We start from the raw sequence: 16,771 nt of genomic DNA, 5'->3' as shown, positions 1-16,771 counted from the left end.
AACCTTTTTTAAAAATCACTTTGTTTGAAACCCTTTGGAAAATCTATTTGTCAGGTCCCCGATTTACTAAATGGAATATATGGAATGTAATTTTGTTTACATTTTATCTTGAGATCATTAGAATGAATGTCACTACTGAAATATATTGTGATAGAGTGACAACCTCCGGGCCTAATAAGGCATTTGGGACTATGTGCTGCTATACTGATTTGTTCTACAGTGCTATACTTTTCACATCTATTTTTCATTTTTCAGCCTATTCTGTTTCTGGCAGACTGTTCCTCATCGTTTTTGTTATCTGTTGGCAACCTCTGTTTTTGTTGCTGTCTGCAGACTTCTCTTCTCCCAACTTTTCTTTGGGACTTCTAGTTTGCTGTGGCTTTGAAAATCATGTATCTAAGCTTAATAGAATTGTAGGGAGTTAGAACATGGAAGCTCTGACTGAAAGCTAAAGACCTCTCGTATTAATCAAGTGCATGAGCTTGAGTACATGGACTTTGTGATTTTTGGATTTCTCAGCATTGTTTTTGCTTCTTCCTAATTCTTGGTTGTTTTCCAGATAGATTTCAGGATCCTTGAGTTATGGTTAGATGTATTCTTATGGTACATTCTGTCACTTTGTCCAAATAAACCTACTTTATTATTATTTTTTTTTATTATTATTTTTTTTTTGCGGTACGCGGGCCTCTCACTGTTGTGGCCTCTCCCGTTGCGGGGCACAGGCTCCGGATGCGCAGGCTCAGCGGCCATGGCTCACGGGCCCAGCTGCTCCGCGGCATATGGGATCCTCCCAGACCGGGGCACGAACCCGTATCCCCTGCATCGGCAGGCGGACTCTCAACCACTGTGCCACCAGGGAGGCCCTAAACCTACTTTAAAAGGGGATTTTTTTTTTCTTTCTCTTATGTTCAAGTAATTGATGCTCATTAGGGTCCATTTAAATTCAGATGTTCTGCCTATCTGAATTTAATTTCTAGATTTAGCATTTTTAAAATAAAAAGGGAGTATTTTGAGAATAATTCAATAAGTGTACTGTCTTTAAAAACGTAGATTCCCTAGTAAAGAGAACATATGTAAAACTAACTGGCAAGCCCTGTTCACTTTGAGTAAATTGCAAAAACATGAGTGTAGTTCACCACCAACCTCAGCCTTTCATCAAGTCCTCAGGAATCCCCACTGACCCTATCCATAGAATTTAAGAGACCAGGGTTGGCAGACTTTTCCTATAAAGGCCCATATGGTAAATATTTTACGCTTTGCAGACCAGGAGGCAAAATCAAAGTTATTATATAGGTACTTAGATAACAAGAAAGAAAATAAATTTCCACAAAATTTTGTAGTAATGAAATTTAAAATGTAATAATAAATGAGTACAATTTTTTGTAATACAAGACTAATGATGAGAGGAATAGCATTCTTGTTGTGGGGGGAGTTGGCATTTTGTTTAATTGGAGCTCAAAGTTAATGTTTTCTGTCATGAAATTGATCACAAATATTCATCTGTAAAAACCATTCTTATCTCATGGGCTACACAAAAACAGGTGGTAGGCCAGATTTGGCCTATTAGACTGTAGTTTGCTGATCCCTCTCTTAGAATATCCTAAAGTATTATAGGTGCTTAAAATTTTTCTTTGCAACGTTAGCCTAGTCTCTGTAAAACAAATATTACTAGAACTTACGATTGTATACAAGATACTTTTATAGAACATTCTCAATTTATTTGTCTTTTAATTTCTATAACTTTTACACCGTTACACTATTTTGTCAGTGACCACACACTGCTTTCTCTTATCCTCTTTCAATATGTGTTCTTTTTTGCTGTTCAGTATTTCACAGATGCTCTCTCTGGTAAAAGTACAATTTTATTTTTCCCCTCAGTAAATCCATGTGTATTCCTCATAGTTTTTGAGTCGCCACTTTGATAAACATGCTATCATTTTATTTATTTATTTTATTTTTGGCTGTGTTGGGTCTTCGTTTCTGTGTGAGGGCTTTCTCTAGTTGTGGCAAACGGGGGCCACTCTTCATCGCGGTGCGCGGGCCTCTCACTATCGCGGCCTCTCTTGTTGTGGAGCACAGGCTCCAGACGCGCAGGCTCAGTAGTTGTGGCTCACGGGCCTAGTTGTTCCACGGCATGTGGGATCTTCCCAGACCAGGGCTCGAACCCTTGTCCCCTGCATTAGTAGGCAGATTCTCAACCACTGTGACACCAGGGAAGCCCCATGCTATCATTTGAGGTATAGTTTGTAATGAAAATTTTGGACAGGACAAAACCCTTTAGCATTGCAACTTTACTTGAAGGAGAATCTCAAATGGAGAACTAATTTGAGAACTAATACCAGAATACAGCAATGATAATATAAAGGAATCAAAATATTAAACAAATCACATTGGAATGTAATAAAAATGGTAACTTGATTGAAGGACAGTTATATTCTCCTATGTTCCTACTATCTCCAACAAGGAAGAAAGATGCATTTCTTCACCAAAGTTATACTTTTTAAAAAAATTTTTATTTATTTTTTGGCTGCGTTGGATCTTCATTGCTGCGCATGGGCTTTCTCTAGTTGTGGAGAGCATGGGCTACTCTTCATTGCAGTGTGCAGGCTTCTTATTGCAGTGGCTTCTCTTGTTGCAGAGCATGGGCTCTAGGCACGTGGGCTTCAGTAGTTGCAGCATGCAGGCTCAGTAGTTGTGGCACACGGGCTTAGTTGCTCCATGGCATGTGGGATCTTCCCCGGCCAGGGATCGAACCTGTGTCCCCTTCATTGGCAGGCGGATTCTTAACCACTGCACCACCAGGGAAGTCCCAGTTATACTTTTTGAGTTAAAAAGAAGGAAAAGTAGGCTTCCCTAGTGGTGCAGTGGTTAAGAATCCACCTGCCAATGCAGGGGACACAAGTTCGATCCCTGGCCTGGGAAGATCCCACATGCCGTGTAGCAACTAAGCCCGTGTGCCACAACTACTGAGCCTGAACTCTAGAGCCCGCAAGTCACAACTACTGAGCCCATGTGCCACAACTACTGAAGCCTGTGCGCCTAGAGCTCGTGCTCCGCAACGAGAGAAGCCACGACAATGAGAAGCCTGCGCACCGCAACAAAGAGTAGCCCCCCCCACCGCAACTAGAGAAAGCCCGCACACAGCAACGAAGATCCAACACAGCCAAAAATAAATAAATACATAAATAGATAAATTTATTTTAAAAAAAGAAGGAAAAGTAAAATTTTTATTTTGAAACATTTTAAATCCGTACAAAAATTGAAAAAACAGTTCAATAAATACCTGATTACCCTGTCATTGTTAGCCTTTTCCACACTGCTCAAATCTTTCTACACACACACACACATACACACACACAACCACCCCTCTTTTGCCAGACTACCCAAAAGTAGGTTGCAGACATTATGGCACCTTATCCTAAATATTTGAGTCTGCAGCCTACATCTCCCCAAAACATAGACATTCTTTTACACAGCTATGTCACTGTTACCACAGCTAGAAAGACACTACTAATTCAAAATATCATGTACTATACAGTCTATACTCATATTTTTCCAGTTGTTCCAAAAATGTTCTCTACAGCTATTCTTTTTTTTTTTTTTCTGGTATGCGGGCCTCTCACTGTTGTGGCCTCTCCCGTTGTGGAGCACAGGCTCCAGACGCGCAGGCTCAGCGGCCATGGCTCACGGGCCCAGCCGCTCCGTGGCATGTGGGATCTTCCCGGACCGGGGCATGAACCCATGTCCCCTGCATCGGCAGGCGGACTCTCAACCATTGCACCACCAGGGGAGCCCTCTACAGCTATTCTTTTTTAAACAGGACCTGATTAATGTTCAAGCATTGATCTTTATGTCTTTTTAGACTCCTCCAACCTAAAACTGTCCCCTGACCTTCTCTTTTGTTCTTACTAACATTGAATCCTCTGATAAATCTAGATTAGTTTTCTGTTTTCTTTGGAACATCTCATGTTCTGAATTTGTGGACCATTTCTGGGTAGATCCTGGTCAAACATTTCTGGCAAGAAAATCCCATGGCTTATGTTGAGAACATCCCAGTGTATTCTGTCAGGAGGCATTGGATGCCAGGCCATCCCACTGTCGGGGATGCCACGTTTGACTACTTGGTTAAGAGGATGACTGTTATATCTCTCAATTATAAAGGCTCATTTTCCATTTTCTGATTAGTGATCAACAAAAGAGTGATACTTTGAGTACTTTTGACCTTCCAACCAGTTATTTTAGGATTCACTGATGATCTTTGCTTTCATCCATTATTACATGGAAGGTAAATGGTGATTTTCTATCATCCCTTCAATATTTAATAGCTGTCATTAAAAGAAGAAAGATTTTTGACTGACCTTCAAGTCAAAGTCACTCAAACAATATTATTACATTTTTTTCAGAATCGGATTATTTACTTCTCTTAGTTCCATAACTTAGATAAGATATGAACAAATTGGTTATTTGAAAATGTTCAGGCTTATTTTAGTGATAGTTCTTATTCGTGATTATCAGATAGATTTCTGATCTCCAGAAAATAAGAATGAGTTCATTAAAACTATAATAGTAACCCAGTACTTTAAAGTGATACCAGAATTCAGTGCTGTGGGATTGAATGGTGTATACCTTTTGCTGATATGTAGTAATAGCAAGTCCCCTACATACGAACAAGTTCCATTCTGAGAGCGCATTCGTAAGTCCCTAGGTACCCAATAACACAATTGGCTATGTAGTACTATACTGTAATGGGTTTATAATACTTTTCACACAAATAATACATTAAAAAAACAAACACAAAAAATAAAGAAAACACTTTAATCTTACAGTGCAGTACCTTGAAAAGTACAGTAGTAGAGTACAACAGCTGGCATACAGGGGCTGGCACTGAGTGAACAGGCAAGAAGAGTTACTGACTGGAGGAGGGAGAGGAGGTGGGAGATGGTAGAGCTGAAGGATCGTTAGCAATAGGAGACGGAGGGCAAGCTGCAATTTCACTCACACGTGATATTGATGGCACAGGTTCTGGTTCCTTGCTGGATTCAATTCTATCTACCCCCTTGAAAAAAACGATCCAATGATTGGGTAGTAACTCTTTTTTTCTCATCATGGATGACACGGTAGCACTGGATTGCATTCTGAATGGCTGCTGCAACCTTCATATAATGTTCTACATTCAGGTCCTGTGCCTCACAAACTAACAGTGCCTCCTCAAATAAAGAGAATCCCCTTGCCATTTCCTGCTACGTGAATCTCTTCGGTTCTTCAGTTACTTCTCCTTCATCTTGTCTCTCTTCGTCCTTTCTCTGGGTCTCCAGTTTCATCAGGTCTTCCTTAGTAAGCTCCTTGGGTTGTACAGCAAGGAGTTCAATGAAGTCGTCCTCTTGCAGATCTAGCTCCGGCTTCTCGCTGAGGGTCACTAAGTTGCTGAAGACCTCTTTGGATTCCTCATCCAACTTCTCAAATCCATGAAAATCGTGAACAAACTGCAGGCAAAGTTTCTTCCAAACCCCATTCATGGTGACGGCCGTAACCTCACGCCTTGTAGATGTTATAGTCCTTCCAAAACTGTCGCAAGGTTGTTCCTGATTCGTCAGTCGCCTTTACTGCCTGACTAAAAGTGTAACGTGAATAATATTACTTGAAAGTGGCTGTAACTCCCTGGTCCATAAGTTGGATGTGGGACATAGTACTTGGTGGCAGATGCGCTACTTTGATGTTGGGATGAAAGTCGTTCATGAATGGGGGGTGGTCTGGAGCATTATCGAGCAGCAAAAGAACATTGAATGGGACGTCCTTCTCCAAGCAATATTTCTCTACCTCCGGGATAAAGTGGTGGAAAAACCAATCCTGGAAAATGGCCTGTGTAACCCAGGCTTTGGGGTTACTCTTCCACACAACAGGAAGAGAGCCCTTGGCTATATTTTTAAGGGCTCTTGGGTCCTCTGAATGACAAACTAAGAGAGGCTTCAGCTTCATATCGCCGGAAGCATTGCCACCAGACAACAGAGTTAGCTTATCCTTTATTGCTCTATAGCCTGCCATTGAATTTTCCTCCTTACTGATGTAACTTTGGTCTGGCATCCTCTTCCAGTACAGTCCTGTCTCATCCACAATAAGAACCTGCTTGGGTGAGTACATGCCTTCATCAATAGTTTCTCAAAGCGTTTCAGGAAATTCCCAGGCAGCTACTGTATCTGCACTCGCTGCCTCGCCACTTACTTTTACATTGTGAAGGTTGGCTGTAGCATTGAACTGATGAAACCAGCCATGGCTGGCATTAAAAGATGCGCCCTTTGATTCTTCACCGTGTTTCTTCTTCAAGTCTTCATAAAGTCTTTTGGCTTCCACTTGAATCAGCATTAAGCTGAGTGGGACTCAACACTGATACTGATCCTGCATCTATACCCTGAGAACTTTCTCCATCTCCATCATTTTTCCACACTTCTTTGATATTATTGTCGACATCATTGGCACATCAGACTTCATGTATTCCATGATCTCGTCCATGTTCTTAGAATCGTGCTGATGGTTGAACGATTCATGTTATAAGAATGAGCGACGTCAACCATCTTTTTGCCTCGCTCCACTCTCTCAATTATTTTCACTTCTGTTTCTATCGTTACCACTTGACACTTCTTAGCGGTACCAGACACATCACCGCTGATTTTACGCTTGCTTCTGGACATCCTGGGCTTGAAATAAAGATACTGTACTACTGTACTCTATACAGTACTGTACAGTAAAGTACACAAAAGCACAACCACTTTTAGAGGATGCACACATGTGACACTGTTTGCCAGACATGTGAACTAACTTACGTGTTTGGACATGCGAACGCATGTTCGCATCTTTGAAAGTTTGCAACTTGAAGGTTCGTGTGTAGGGGACTTCCTGTATCTGCATTATGTATTCCAAATTTCAATATATTGATTTGCAAATACGAGCATCTGGGGTTCTGCTATTTTTCAGGTATGCGACATTACAGTCTATTTTTGTGGAACAGCGTATACAGTGTTAAGCACTTCATATATATTATACCAGGAACTGATATATCTGGCACGTAATAGATCTAATAAATGTTATTTCTTTTCTTCATTCCCTCTCTAACATTCCCAGTCATGTCACATTTAAAAAAAACATAGTTTCTTTTTTGAAGACTAACAGTTCTAAGTCTATTTTAGAAAATAATGTTGGAACATAAGATGGCATTTTGTCTGTTGTGCTTGTTTTAATTATTTGAAAACATAATGCTTATATTACGGTAAATTTGTTAACTCTTTTTGTGTGCATATGTGAAAATGTAATGGGTACACATGCTAATGTTATCACCTGACAGAGGTAGGCTACGTGGTTAACATACTTGCCCTTAATCCAGGTCAAGGGTGATAATGAAAGGTCAACCCAGTCTGGAGGGGCCTTGGTCTCTCTTTAGTCCACTAACAGAGCTTGTCTGGTAACCTGTGTTGGAGCAAAGGCAAATGTTTCAGGAAGTCCCAGGGTTATGAATGTCTTAGGTCACATCAAACCTTCCTGGTGTCACCTTTATATTAATTTTGCTGAAAGTACCCAACTAAAATAGCTTCCTACAGCAAAGTTAATTTGCTGTCATCAAGTAGAGCATGTCATAATGATGACAGTTATTATCATTTAATAGTTACTAGTTGTATATCCCACCTGTAGGAGATCTAATGGTTGTAGCTATTTTATTTTATTTATTTTGATATGCTTTGTTCATTTTGTCAGTTTAGCAAATTTAAACATGCTTGATTCATAAGTTTATAGCATGCCAACAATAGCAAAATAATTGGTTCACAAAATGTTTTGCCATTTTAAGCTGCCTCATGTCTCCCAAGTTTCTATGCACAGTGATCCATAAATATAATCCATGGAAATTAAAAGATATAATAATTATTTACAGATGAATTAGTATAGTAAAAACCAATATTAGTAAATTATACCTCTATCATATAATTTTCATGACTTTAGGAGAGAGAAAATAAAATTGTGCCACAGAAAGATTTGCATGTACTGAGATAACTTTATACTACTTTTTTCTTCTTTATACCTAGAGAATGGGATATTATAGAAACTGAGGAGCATTATAAGAGCCGATGGAGATCTATTAGGATTCTGTATCTTACTATGTTTCTTAGTAGTGTAGGTAAGTATTAGAAATTATACATAATTTTTAAACTTTAGATAAAAAATATTTTAATGTCATTTAATTAAAAATTATTTTTTTATTATGGTAAAAACCACATAACATAAAATGTACCATCTTAACCATTTCTAAGATCAGAGGTGTTAAATATCTCTACATGGTTGTATAACCAATCTCCAGAACTTTTTTATCTTGCAAAATTGAAACTCTATACCCATTAAACAACAACTCATCTCCCCTTCCCTCAGCCACCATTGACCATCATTTTGCTTTCTGTTTCTATGAACTTGACTACTCTAGATAGTTCATATAAATGAAATCATACAGTATTTTTAATTTTGTGATTAGTTTATTTCATTTAGCGTAATGTCCTCAAGGTTCATCCATGTTGTAGCATGTGTCAGAATTTCCTTCCTTTTTAAGGCTGAATAATAGTCTGCTGTATAAATTCTAGGAAAGGGAAAACTTTTCCTTTACTTTGTTAGGTTTTATAGCTAAGAAAGTAAAGGAAAGGTTTTTAATTTGGGGCCTGCAAATTAAACTGACAAAAGGCAGATCAACAGGAGAAAAGCATAAAAATTTATTTGATGTTAATGTTTTTATGTGAGATATGGGGCTTCATAGAAAAGTGAAAACCCCAAAGAAAGGGTTAGACTCAGGGACTTATATACTATTTTAACAAGGGTCTCTAATTATGGAGAGGTGACTAGACAAAGAAAAGGGGCTGGCTTTCTAGGGATGGTAAATTGTGGGAAAGTGACTAGGAAATACATGGGGTAACTAATGGAGGATGAGGGTTATTTGAGTAAGGTTTGTTTGTGCAGACTCATCTCAGCATTGATGCTCCATCTGTAGTGATAAGAATGTTTTCTTCTTCCTGGTACTAGAGGAGCACATTTCTCAGGGGAAATTTATGCCCAGTTTTTAGGCAGAAAGGGGGAAGACAGAAAGCCCTTCTGTGTCTGCTGTTTGTTAGTTGCCTTCAGCTCAAAATAATCAATATGCCAAAGCAGCATATTTTGGGGTAGCATGTTCTGATCCCCTTCAGTATATACCACATTTTGTTTATCCATTTATCTGTTGATGAACATTTGGGTTGATTCCATATTTTGTTTCTTACAAATAGCTGCTGTGAACATGGGTGTGCAAATACCTCTTTCACATCCTGCTTTCAGTTCTTCTGGGTATATATCCAGAAGTGGAATTGCTATATCATATGATAATTCTATTTTTAATTTTTTGAGGAACTGCTATACTTTTTTCCATAGCTGCTGCTGCATTTTACATTCCAATCAACAGTCAGGGTTCAGATTTTTCCACATCCTCACCAACTCTTATTTTATGTTTATTTGACATTAGTCATTCTAATGGGGTAGTAGCTTATTGTGGCTTTGACTTGTATCTCCTTGATGATTACTCACGTTAGGCATCTTTTCACGTGCATATTGACTATCTGTATATCTTCTTTGGAGAAATGTCTGTTCAAGTCCTTTGCCCATTTTTTAAATAAGGTTTTATGTTGTTGAGTTGTAGGAGTTCTTTATATATTCTGAATATTAATCCCTGATCAGATATATGATTTGCAAATATTTTCAACCATTCCGTGACTCTTTTTTTCACTCTGCTGATTGTGCCCTTTGATTCACAGAAGTTTTAAATTTTGATGTAGTTTAATGTATTTGCTTTTTACTTTTGTTGCCTGTGAACCTCATTTAACTTTTATATCGACACATACCAATAGTAAAGTCCAAGAATATTGATCTGTATAGCTTGATTATTTTAACCTATTAACATTATTTCTGAAAACATATTTACTGAAAAAGTTAACCTCTATGAGGAAAAAAATTTAATATTAAGAACTGTAATTATGTTAAAAATGGTAAGGAATGAAAATATATAGGAATTCTCAATACTGTGATAGTTTATAAAGGAATGTTTTAGGGAATCAATTTTTTTTCCAAGCATGGACTCTAAGTCCATAGGCAATAATTTTACAAATGGTTTCTTTCCCTGAGATGGATTTAGTGAAGGTCATTTGACTAAGTTGTTTTCCATATCCTTTCCATTTATCCCAGGTCACCCTCTTATTCTCTCTCTCTTGCCAGTCTTCTTTATGATTCAACACTGAGTAAAAATAGATTTTAAATAAAGCTAAAACTAAAGAAAAGTACAAAATAAAGTTTTTTGGATTGTATATCTATTATTATGCTTTCCACAAATATCAGGAAAAAATGTTGATTCAGATTGGCTTGAACAGTAATTTGTATTTTCTTATAAGATATCCATAGTGGGACAACTCCAGGTGAAGTTCACTCGCTCTGCTTCTGAATAAGTTTTTTGGTTTTGCTCTCTTCTGCATATTGCCATCATTCTTAGGCTATAGGAGGGATGCAGCAGCAGTTCCACGTGTCACATCCTTCCACAGTAATTTTTATTGATTGAAAGGGACTTATTTTTTAAACCTCCAAAGATATGAGGAGTCCTTTCTTGGAGGTCCCAAAGTAGACCTTCCCTTATTTTTCACTGGTCAGAATTGGGTTACCTGTTAATTTCTAAACCCATCATCAGCTGGGATAGTGAGATCTAATCAGGATCTAACCTCTGGATTTTGGGGTGGACACAGTGTCCTCTAAAGCCTGTGGCTTTGTGGAGGAATGATGTATGATGTATACCTCAATACAACCAGGATTCTATCAGAGAGGAGGAAGGGGGCAAATGAATGTGGTTTAGGTAACAATCTCTGCAACAGATTGTTGTTTTGTTTTTTTTTTAGCGGTACGCGGGCCTCTCACTGTTGTGGCTTCTCCCGTTGCGGAGCACAGGCTCCGGATGCACAGGCTCAGCGGCCATGGCTCACAGGCCCAGCCGCTCCACGGCATGTGGGATCTTCCCGGACCGACCGGTGCACGAACCCGTGTCCCCTGCATCGGCAGGCAGACTCTCAACCACTGCACCACCAGGGAAGCCCCAGATTGTTTTTTTATTTAAAGCACTTCTAATTTTTGTACTCATTTATCTAAAATATAAGTAATAATTTCAAATTTAACAGAAATAAGTTTTTTAACTTTAGATTTTAATTGGCATGTGAAACATTTTACCTGTTTACAAGTTACTTGATTGAGATAGTAGTCTTATTTTCAAACATTAGTTGATTCTTTTCATCAAGTCAATGTGTTAATTCAAAATACACTAAGATGAAACTAATAATTAAATTATTTTTTAAAACAGACTTTTAAAAAGGAATGTAGTACTGATACTGCTACAACATAGATGAACCTTGAAAGCATTATGCAAAGAAAGAAGCCAGACACAAAAGACCACATATTGTGTGGTTCTATTCATATGAAAGTCCAAAATAGGAAAATCTATAGAGACAGAAAGTAGATTAGTGGTTGCTTAGGGCTTTTGGGGAAATGATAGAGGATAGAAGAGTATAGCTAAAGGGTCCAGCGTTTCTTTTTGAGGTGACTAAAATATTGTAAAATTGACTGTAGTCATGGTTGCACATATCTGGCACACTAAGAGCCATGGAATTGTACACTTTAAATGGGTGAATTCATTGTGAATTATATCTTAATAGAGCTGTTTTTTTTTAAAACAGCCTTGATAGAATTGTGATTGGATGTGCCTAATATTTAAAATTGACAAAAAAATTGGAGTTTATCATTACAGTTCTCAAGCAATAAAAGCTAGCAGAGATAATTTTCTTTTAAGGTATGCCCATCTTGAGAAATTCTGGTTCTTTATAGCCACTGCCCCCTTTAAAGATCATTTTCCTTCTTCTTAGTCCTCCCTGCAGTGAATTATCTCTCCCAAACAACACAGATTAGAAGTCTAGCAATTCGTCTATAACAAAGTAGCCTTATCTCCATTCATTTCTGCTATAAAAACTTAACAAAGCTGTCAGTAATTTTCTTTTCTTTTTTTAAAAAAATAAATTTATTTATTTTTGGCTGCATTGGTTCTTCATTGCTGTGCGTGGGCTTTCTCTAGTTGTGGTGAGCAGGGGCTGCTCTTCGTTGCAGTGTGCGGGCTTCTCATTGCGGTGGCTTCTCTTGCTGCAGAGCACGGGCTCTAGGTGCACGGCTTAAGTAGTTGTGGCATGCGGGCTCAGTAGTTGTGGCTCGTGGGCTCTAGAGCGCAGGCTCAGTAGTTGTGGCGCATGGGCTTAGTTGCTCCACGGCATGTGGGATCCTTCCAGATCAGGACTCGAACCCATGTCCCCTGCATTGGCAGGCAAATTCTTAACCACTCTGCCACCAAGGAAGTTCCAGTAATTTTCATTTACAGTAAAGACACGTGAATAAGGAGAAATAGGTCCTCTGCTTTTATTATGTTAATTGTGGTGAGGGACTGTCATTATATATATGTTTTCTAGCCTTTAATATTTATTTTCCTTTTGATAAATAAAACCCCATTGCTTAATAAATTAGACATTTGTGGTCATAAGTTTGTAAATTCAGAATGATGTTTTAAAATCCATGCTATAGTTCAAAAATTTGTATCTATAGTGATGAAATTATTATAAGCATAAATAACAGAATTTGTCTCTTCACAGGATTTTCTATTGTGATAATGTCAATATGGCCATATCTCCAAAAGGTTTGGGCACTTTATTCGTCTCTTATGTAGCTGTAGTAGTAATAACTCTTATGTAGTTAAGAGTTTTCTAGAGAGTCTCTTTGGTATTCTGAGTTAATCTTTATTAAAATAACTTGAGATAATAATTCTTCAAAAGAGGCTTATAAGTAAGGTAACTGTATGCTTTATTGTGCAAACCAGAGCACTCTTGAAGTGAAAAGAGTGCTTTAGCAGGAAAATAGGATTATATCCAGACAATTGCAGGCAAATGTAGATGTATGGTCACCTACTTATTAGCCACTTTCCCATCCCATCCACACCCCTTCCCGAATAAAAAGGAAACTAAGCTAGACATAGTCTGAATTCCTATAATGTGTAAGTGATATTGCTATCGAATAACTTGATGCTTTCTGATAGAATTAATTTGGGATGTCAGGTGACAGTGTGAAAAGAATAGACAATATATGTATTTTGATGCTGTGGTTACTACATGGGAAGGAGGGAGTGACAAGAAGATGCAAGTTTGGTGGGTACTCTGACATCAGTTGATCATCAGTTGATGATCAAGTCCTGTCAATTCTACCTTTTTAAAAAATATATTTGACATATAACTGTCAGTTCTATCTGAAAATTCCAGTAAAGAATTTATTAAAAATCAGTATTTAAGTTGAAGACATAATTAATCTATAATAATATTTCAGTTAAGGTTCTTGAAGGAGTTCCTCTGTGCTTCCTAACTCTTCTTCACTCCTTATCCTGCTACAGTCTGATTAACTCCTCTGCTACCCTACAACTGCTCTTGATGAGGTCTCCAATGACTTAATCGCTCACCAAATAGTAGATACTTTTCAGTCCTTACTTTAGGTGACATTGGGGTAGTGTTTGACATTGTTGTCCTCTCTTTGCTTTTTGAAACTGTCTCTTAGCTTCCATGACATTACTCTTAACTCTTTATTCTTAAATTATTTTGTGTATTTTTCTTTATCAACTTGCCCCTTATATTTTGGTTTTCTCCAGAGGAGAGAGAGAGAGAGAGAGAGAGTGTGTGTGTGTGTGTGTTTCAGCCTAGATCCTGAGCCTTGGCCAATATTAGATCTATAGCCAGTAATTTATTATATCATGTACTTTGATGAACCTAAGGTCCTCAGATCTTTACACTTTTTCCTCCTTTTTTTTTCTGGAGTGTTTTCCTTCCCTCCATCTCTCCTTTCCTCTGCCATTCCCTTCCTCCCTTCTTCTCCACTATTTTTTATTAATTCTTCAAGGTTTTGCTCCAATGTCACCTCCTCTGAAAAGCCTTTTCGTACTGTCCCTCACCCCAGTTGGCATTAGAAGGTTTTCCTATGTGCTTCCATATCCCTTTATCATTAATACTTATCATTGAGTGTTGTAACAGCATGTTACAGAGAGTTTACCTAACTTCTCTACAAGATTGTTAGAATGGTTGGATGGCTTCAATAAAAATAGTAGACACATTTGATGAATATTTAGGGTTTAAAAATTATACCTATTATATAAGAAATTTATTGACATATTTCATTTTAGATTTTTAGGTTTTATAATTTTTAACTTAAAAATACTATTTTCTTATGCTATCTTTTAAAAGAAATATAGGAAAAAAATACACATTTTACTTTTTAGTGATTTAATGCCACATTTTCACTGCCATTTTGAAAATTAATTTAAACTAATTAAAAATTTATTTTACATGAAATCATTACTCATGACACTAAAAATTCTTTCCATACTGGCAGAATTATTAGAATTGGAACAGAATATTTAACAATTCTGGAGCAATATCTTCTGTGCTAAAATATGTATTTCCATGTATCAAAACTCTTGATTTCTATGGTCCCTGTATCTAGTTTGTTTAACCTCAAAATTCTCAAAAGAAAGGTATTTACAAAATTGGGTCTACTCAGCATAATAAGTTGAATTTTGAAAAGGTACACTCCTTTCTCCAGATATTTGTAATCTCTTCAAAGGTAAATTTATTGAGAGCACATGAACATATCCCTAGTTCTTCGGCAAGACAAGCATAACATTTTCACCAAAAACCTTGTGAGTTAATTTTCTCAAGTTATTTCATAATAATATTGATAGCTCATTGTGTGCCAGGCACAATACTAAATCTTTCATCTAAATCATCTTTTGATCTTTATAACAACTCTGTGAGATGGTCATTATCCCTCCTGTTTAACAGATAAAGAAACTCAGACTAGAGAAGTTAGGTAGCTTGCCCAAGATCACACAGCTAGAAAATGGTAGAATCAAGCCTATCTGAAACCAAAATCTGACTCTACAGTGCTATGTTACCTACTGTCTTAAGATTTTTCATTCTTTTTTAAAAATGTTATTTGTTTATTTATTTTATTGAAGTATAGTTGATTTACAATGTTTCAGGTGTAAAGCAAAGTGATTCAGTTATACACACACACACACACGCACATATACACATTCTTTTTCCGATTCATTTCCATTATAGGTTTTTATAAGCTACTGAATATAGTTCCCTGTGCTATACAGTAGGTCATTGCTATTTATCAAAATTTTCATTTTTAATTTAAGGCTACTATCTCTTTTACGATAATATGTTACCAAATATTACTTAGCTTAAAAGTCATCTGTGAGAAAGATAAAAAGCTAGGCCAAAACCACCCCTCTAAAACCCCCAAACAGTAAGTTATCTGTCTGAAAGGAATTTGGCACTGCTGTGAATCTCTGATTTGTTCTTCTGGCCCTGGCTGATAGACAGCTATCAGCCCAGTGATTCCGTAGCCTGTGTTGCCCAGAGTTGTGATTGATTTCCAGGAAAACTCATATTCTTAAACCCAGATTTTAAATTGGAATGATAGGTTATCTATAGGCCCAGGGACATAGTGGGACTACTCATGCATGTTACAATAAAATATAATAATAAAACCGACATATCAGTAAAAACAAAATACCAAGAAATACTAATTTTTTATGTATAGGTAACATTCATTTAGTGCATACTATAGGCAGACATGACCCTAGGCACTATACATGTCTTGACTTAAATAATTCTCATAACAACTCTGTGAAGTTACCCCCATAAAGAATTAAAGCATGCTGGTGTTTTTCCTCAGCTACTCAAAAATGTAGGATTTTTCAGAATCAGATAAGTAGAACCTGGTTTGGAAACTCCTTGATGGCAAGAACTGTGTTTATTCAATTTGTGTTCATATTGCCTCACACAGGTTTTGTCGCAGAGAAGGCCTTAGTGACTGTTAATTGGATGAATATGCAATAATCTATAAGTAAATAGTTGAGGAGGCTTGGAACACATCTCAGCTTCCATAGCGAAGCATTAAGAGTTCTAGAACTTTGACTTTGTCAATATTATTAACATGTTTAGAGAAGAATATTTTGAAATTCAGTACTACGCACTGTGGACTTTTTTTTTTTTAAGAGAAGAGACGGATCTAACTTTCACTGAAGTGTGCAAAACCAAACAAGTTTACAGATTATTACCATACAATATGAGTGGGTAAAAGCCTAAGAGCATGATGTGTGAGTGTGTGTACGTGTTCACAGGGGAGAGAGAGCCAGAGGGAGAGGGAGAGAGGCAGAGAGAGACAGAAGGAGTGGGGGCTGGGGGAGAGAGAGACATACACACAGACTGACACAGACAGACAGACATGGGGGTTAGGGAGATGTTGCTGATCCAGACTAAAGAGATCCTGGAAGATTTCCCAAAAGCAGTTATATCTGAGCTGAGTTTGGAAGGCCTACAGAAACTGGTCACCAGAAGGGGCAGTCTGGGCCATGGAGTAGGAGTTTGGAAAGGCATTCCTGATGGAAGGGGCAGTAGAGGATCCTGTGCAAAGGCCTGGAAGCAAAGAGCTTGACTCAATTTGGAAACTTCAAAAAGTTCTGTGTGGCTGGAAGTTAGAACTGGGGGGAGGGAGCATGCAGAGAGATGAAGTTCGAGAGGAGAGACAGTGACCAGCTTGTGAGCTAGTTTTACATAATAAGTAGTTTAGACTTTATCCTGAAAACAATATG

General features: G+C 37.6%; 1 protein-coding gene across 2 annotated transcripts in view; it reads left to right on the top strand.

The window, feature by feature from the left end:
• The window catches only part of MFSD8 (major facilitator superfamily domain containing 8), a 41,276-nt gene that overhangs the window by 1,942 nt on the left and 22,563 nt on the right, over nucleotides 1-16,771 (top strand). The window contains exons 2-3 of one of the 2 annotated variants that reach the window (XM_081237225.1): nucleotides 8,070-8,161; nucleotides 12,720-12,763. In XM_081237225.1, the coding sequence (XP_081093351.1) occupies nucleotides 8,070-8,161; nucleotides 12,720-12,763 (136 nt within the window). Of the gene's footprint in view, nucleotides 1-8,069; nucleotides 8,162-11,383; nucleotides 11,876-12,719; nucleotides 12,764-16,771 lie in introns of those variants that run through there. The other variant, XM_081237226.1, reaches the window with a different exon arrangement.

Source organism: Mesoplodon bidens, assembly GCF_964165515.1.
Source record: "Mesoplodon bidens genome assembly, chromosome: 1".
Classification (NCBI taxonomy): domain Eukaryota; kingdom Metazoa; phylum Chordata; class Mammalia; order Artiodactyla; family Ziphiidae; genus Mesoplodon; species Mesoplodon bidens.
Note: the sequence above shows the minus strand (reverse complement) of the source record. Positions and strands in the feature narration are given on the sequence as shown.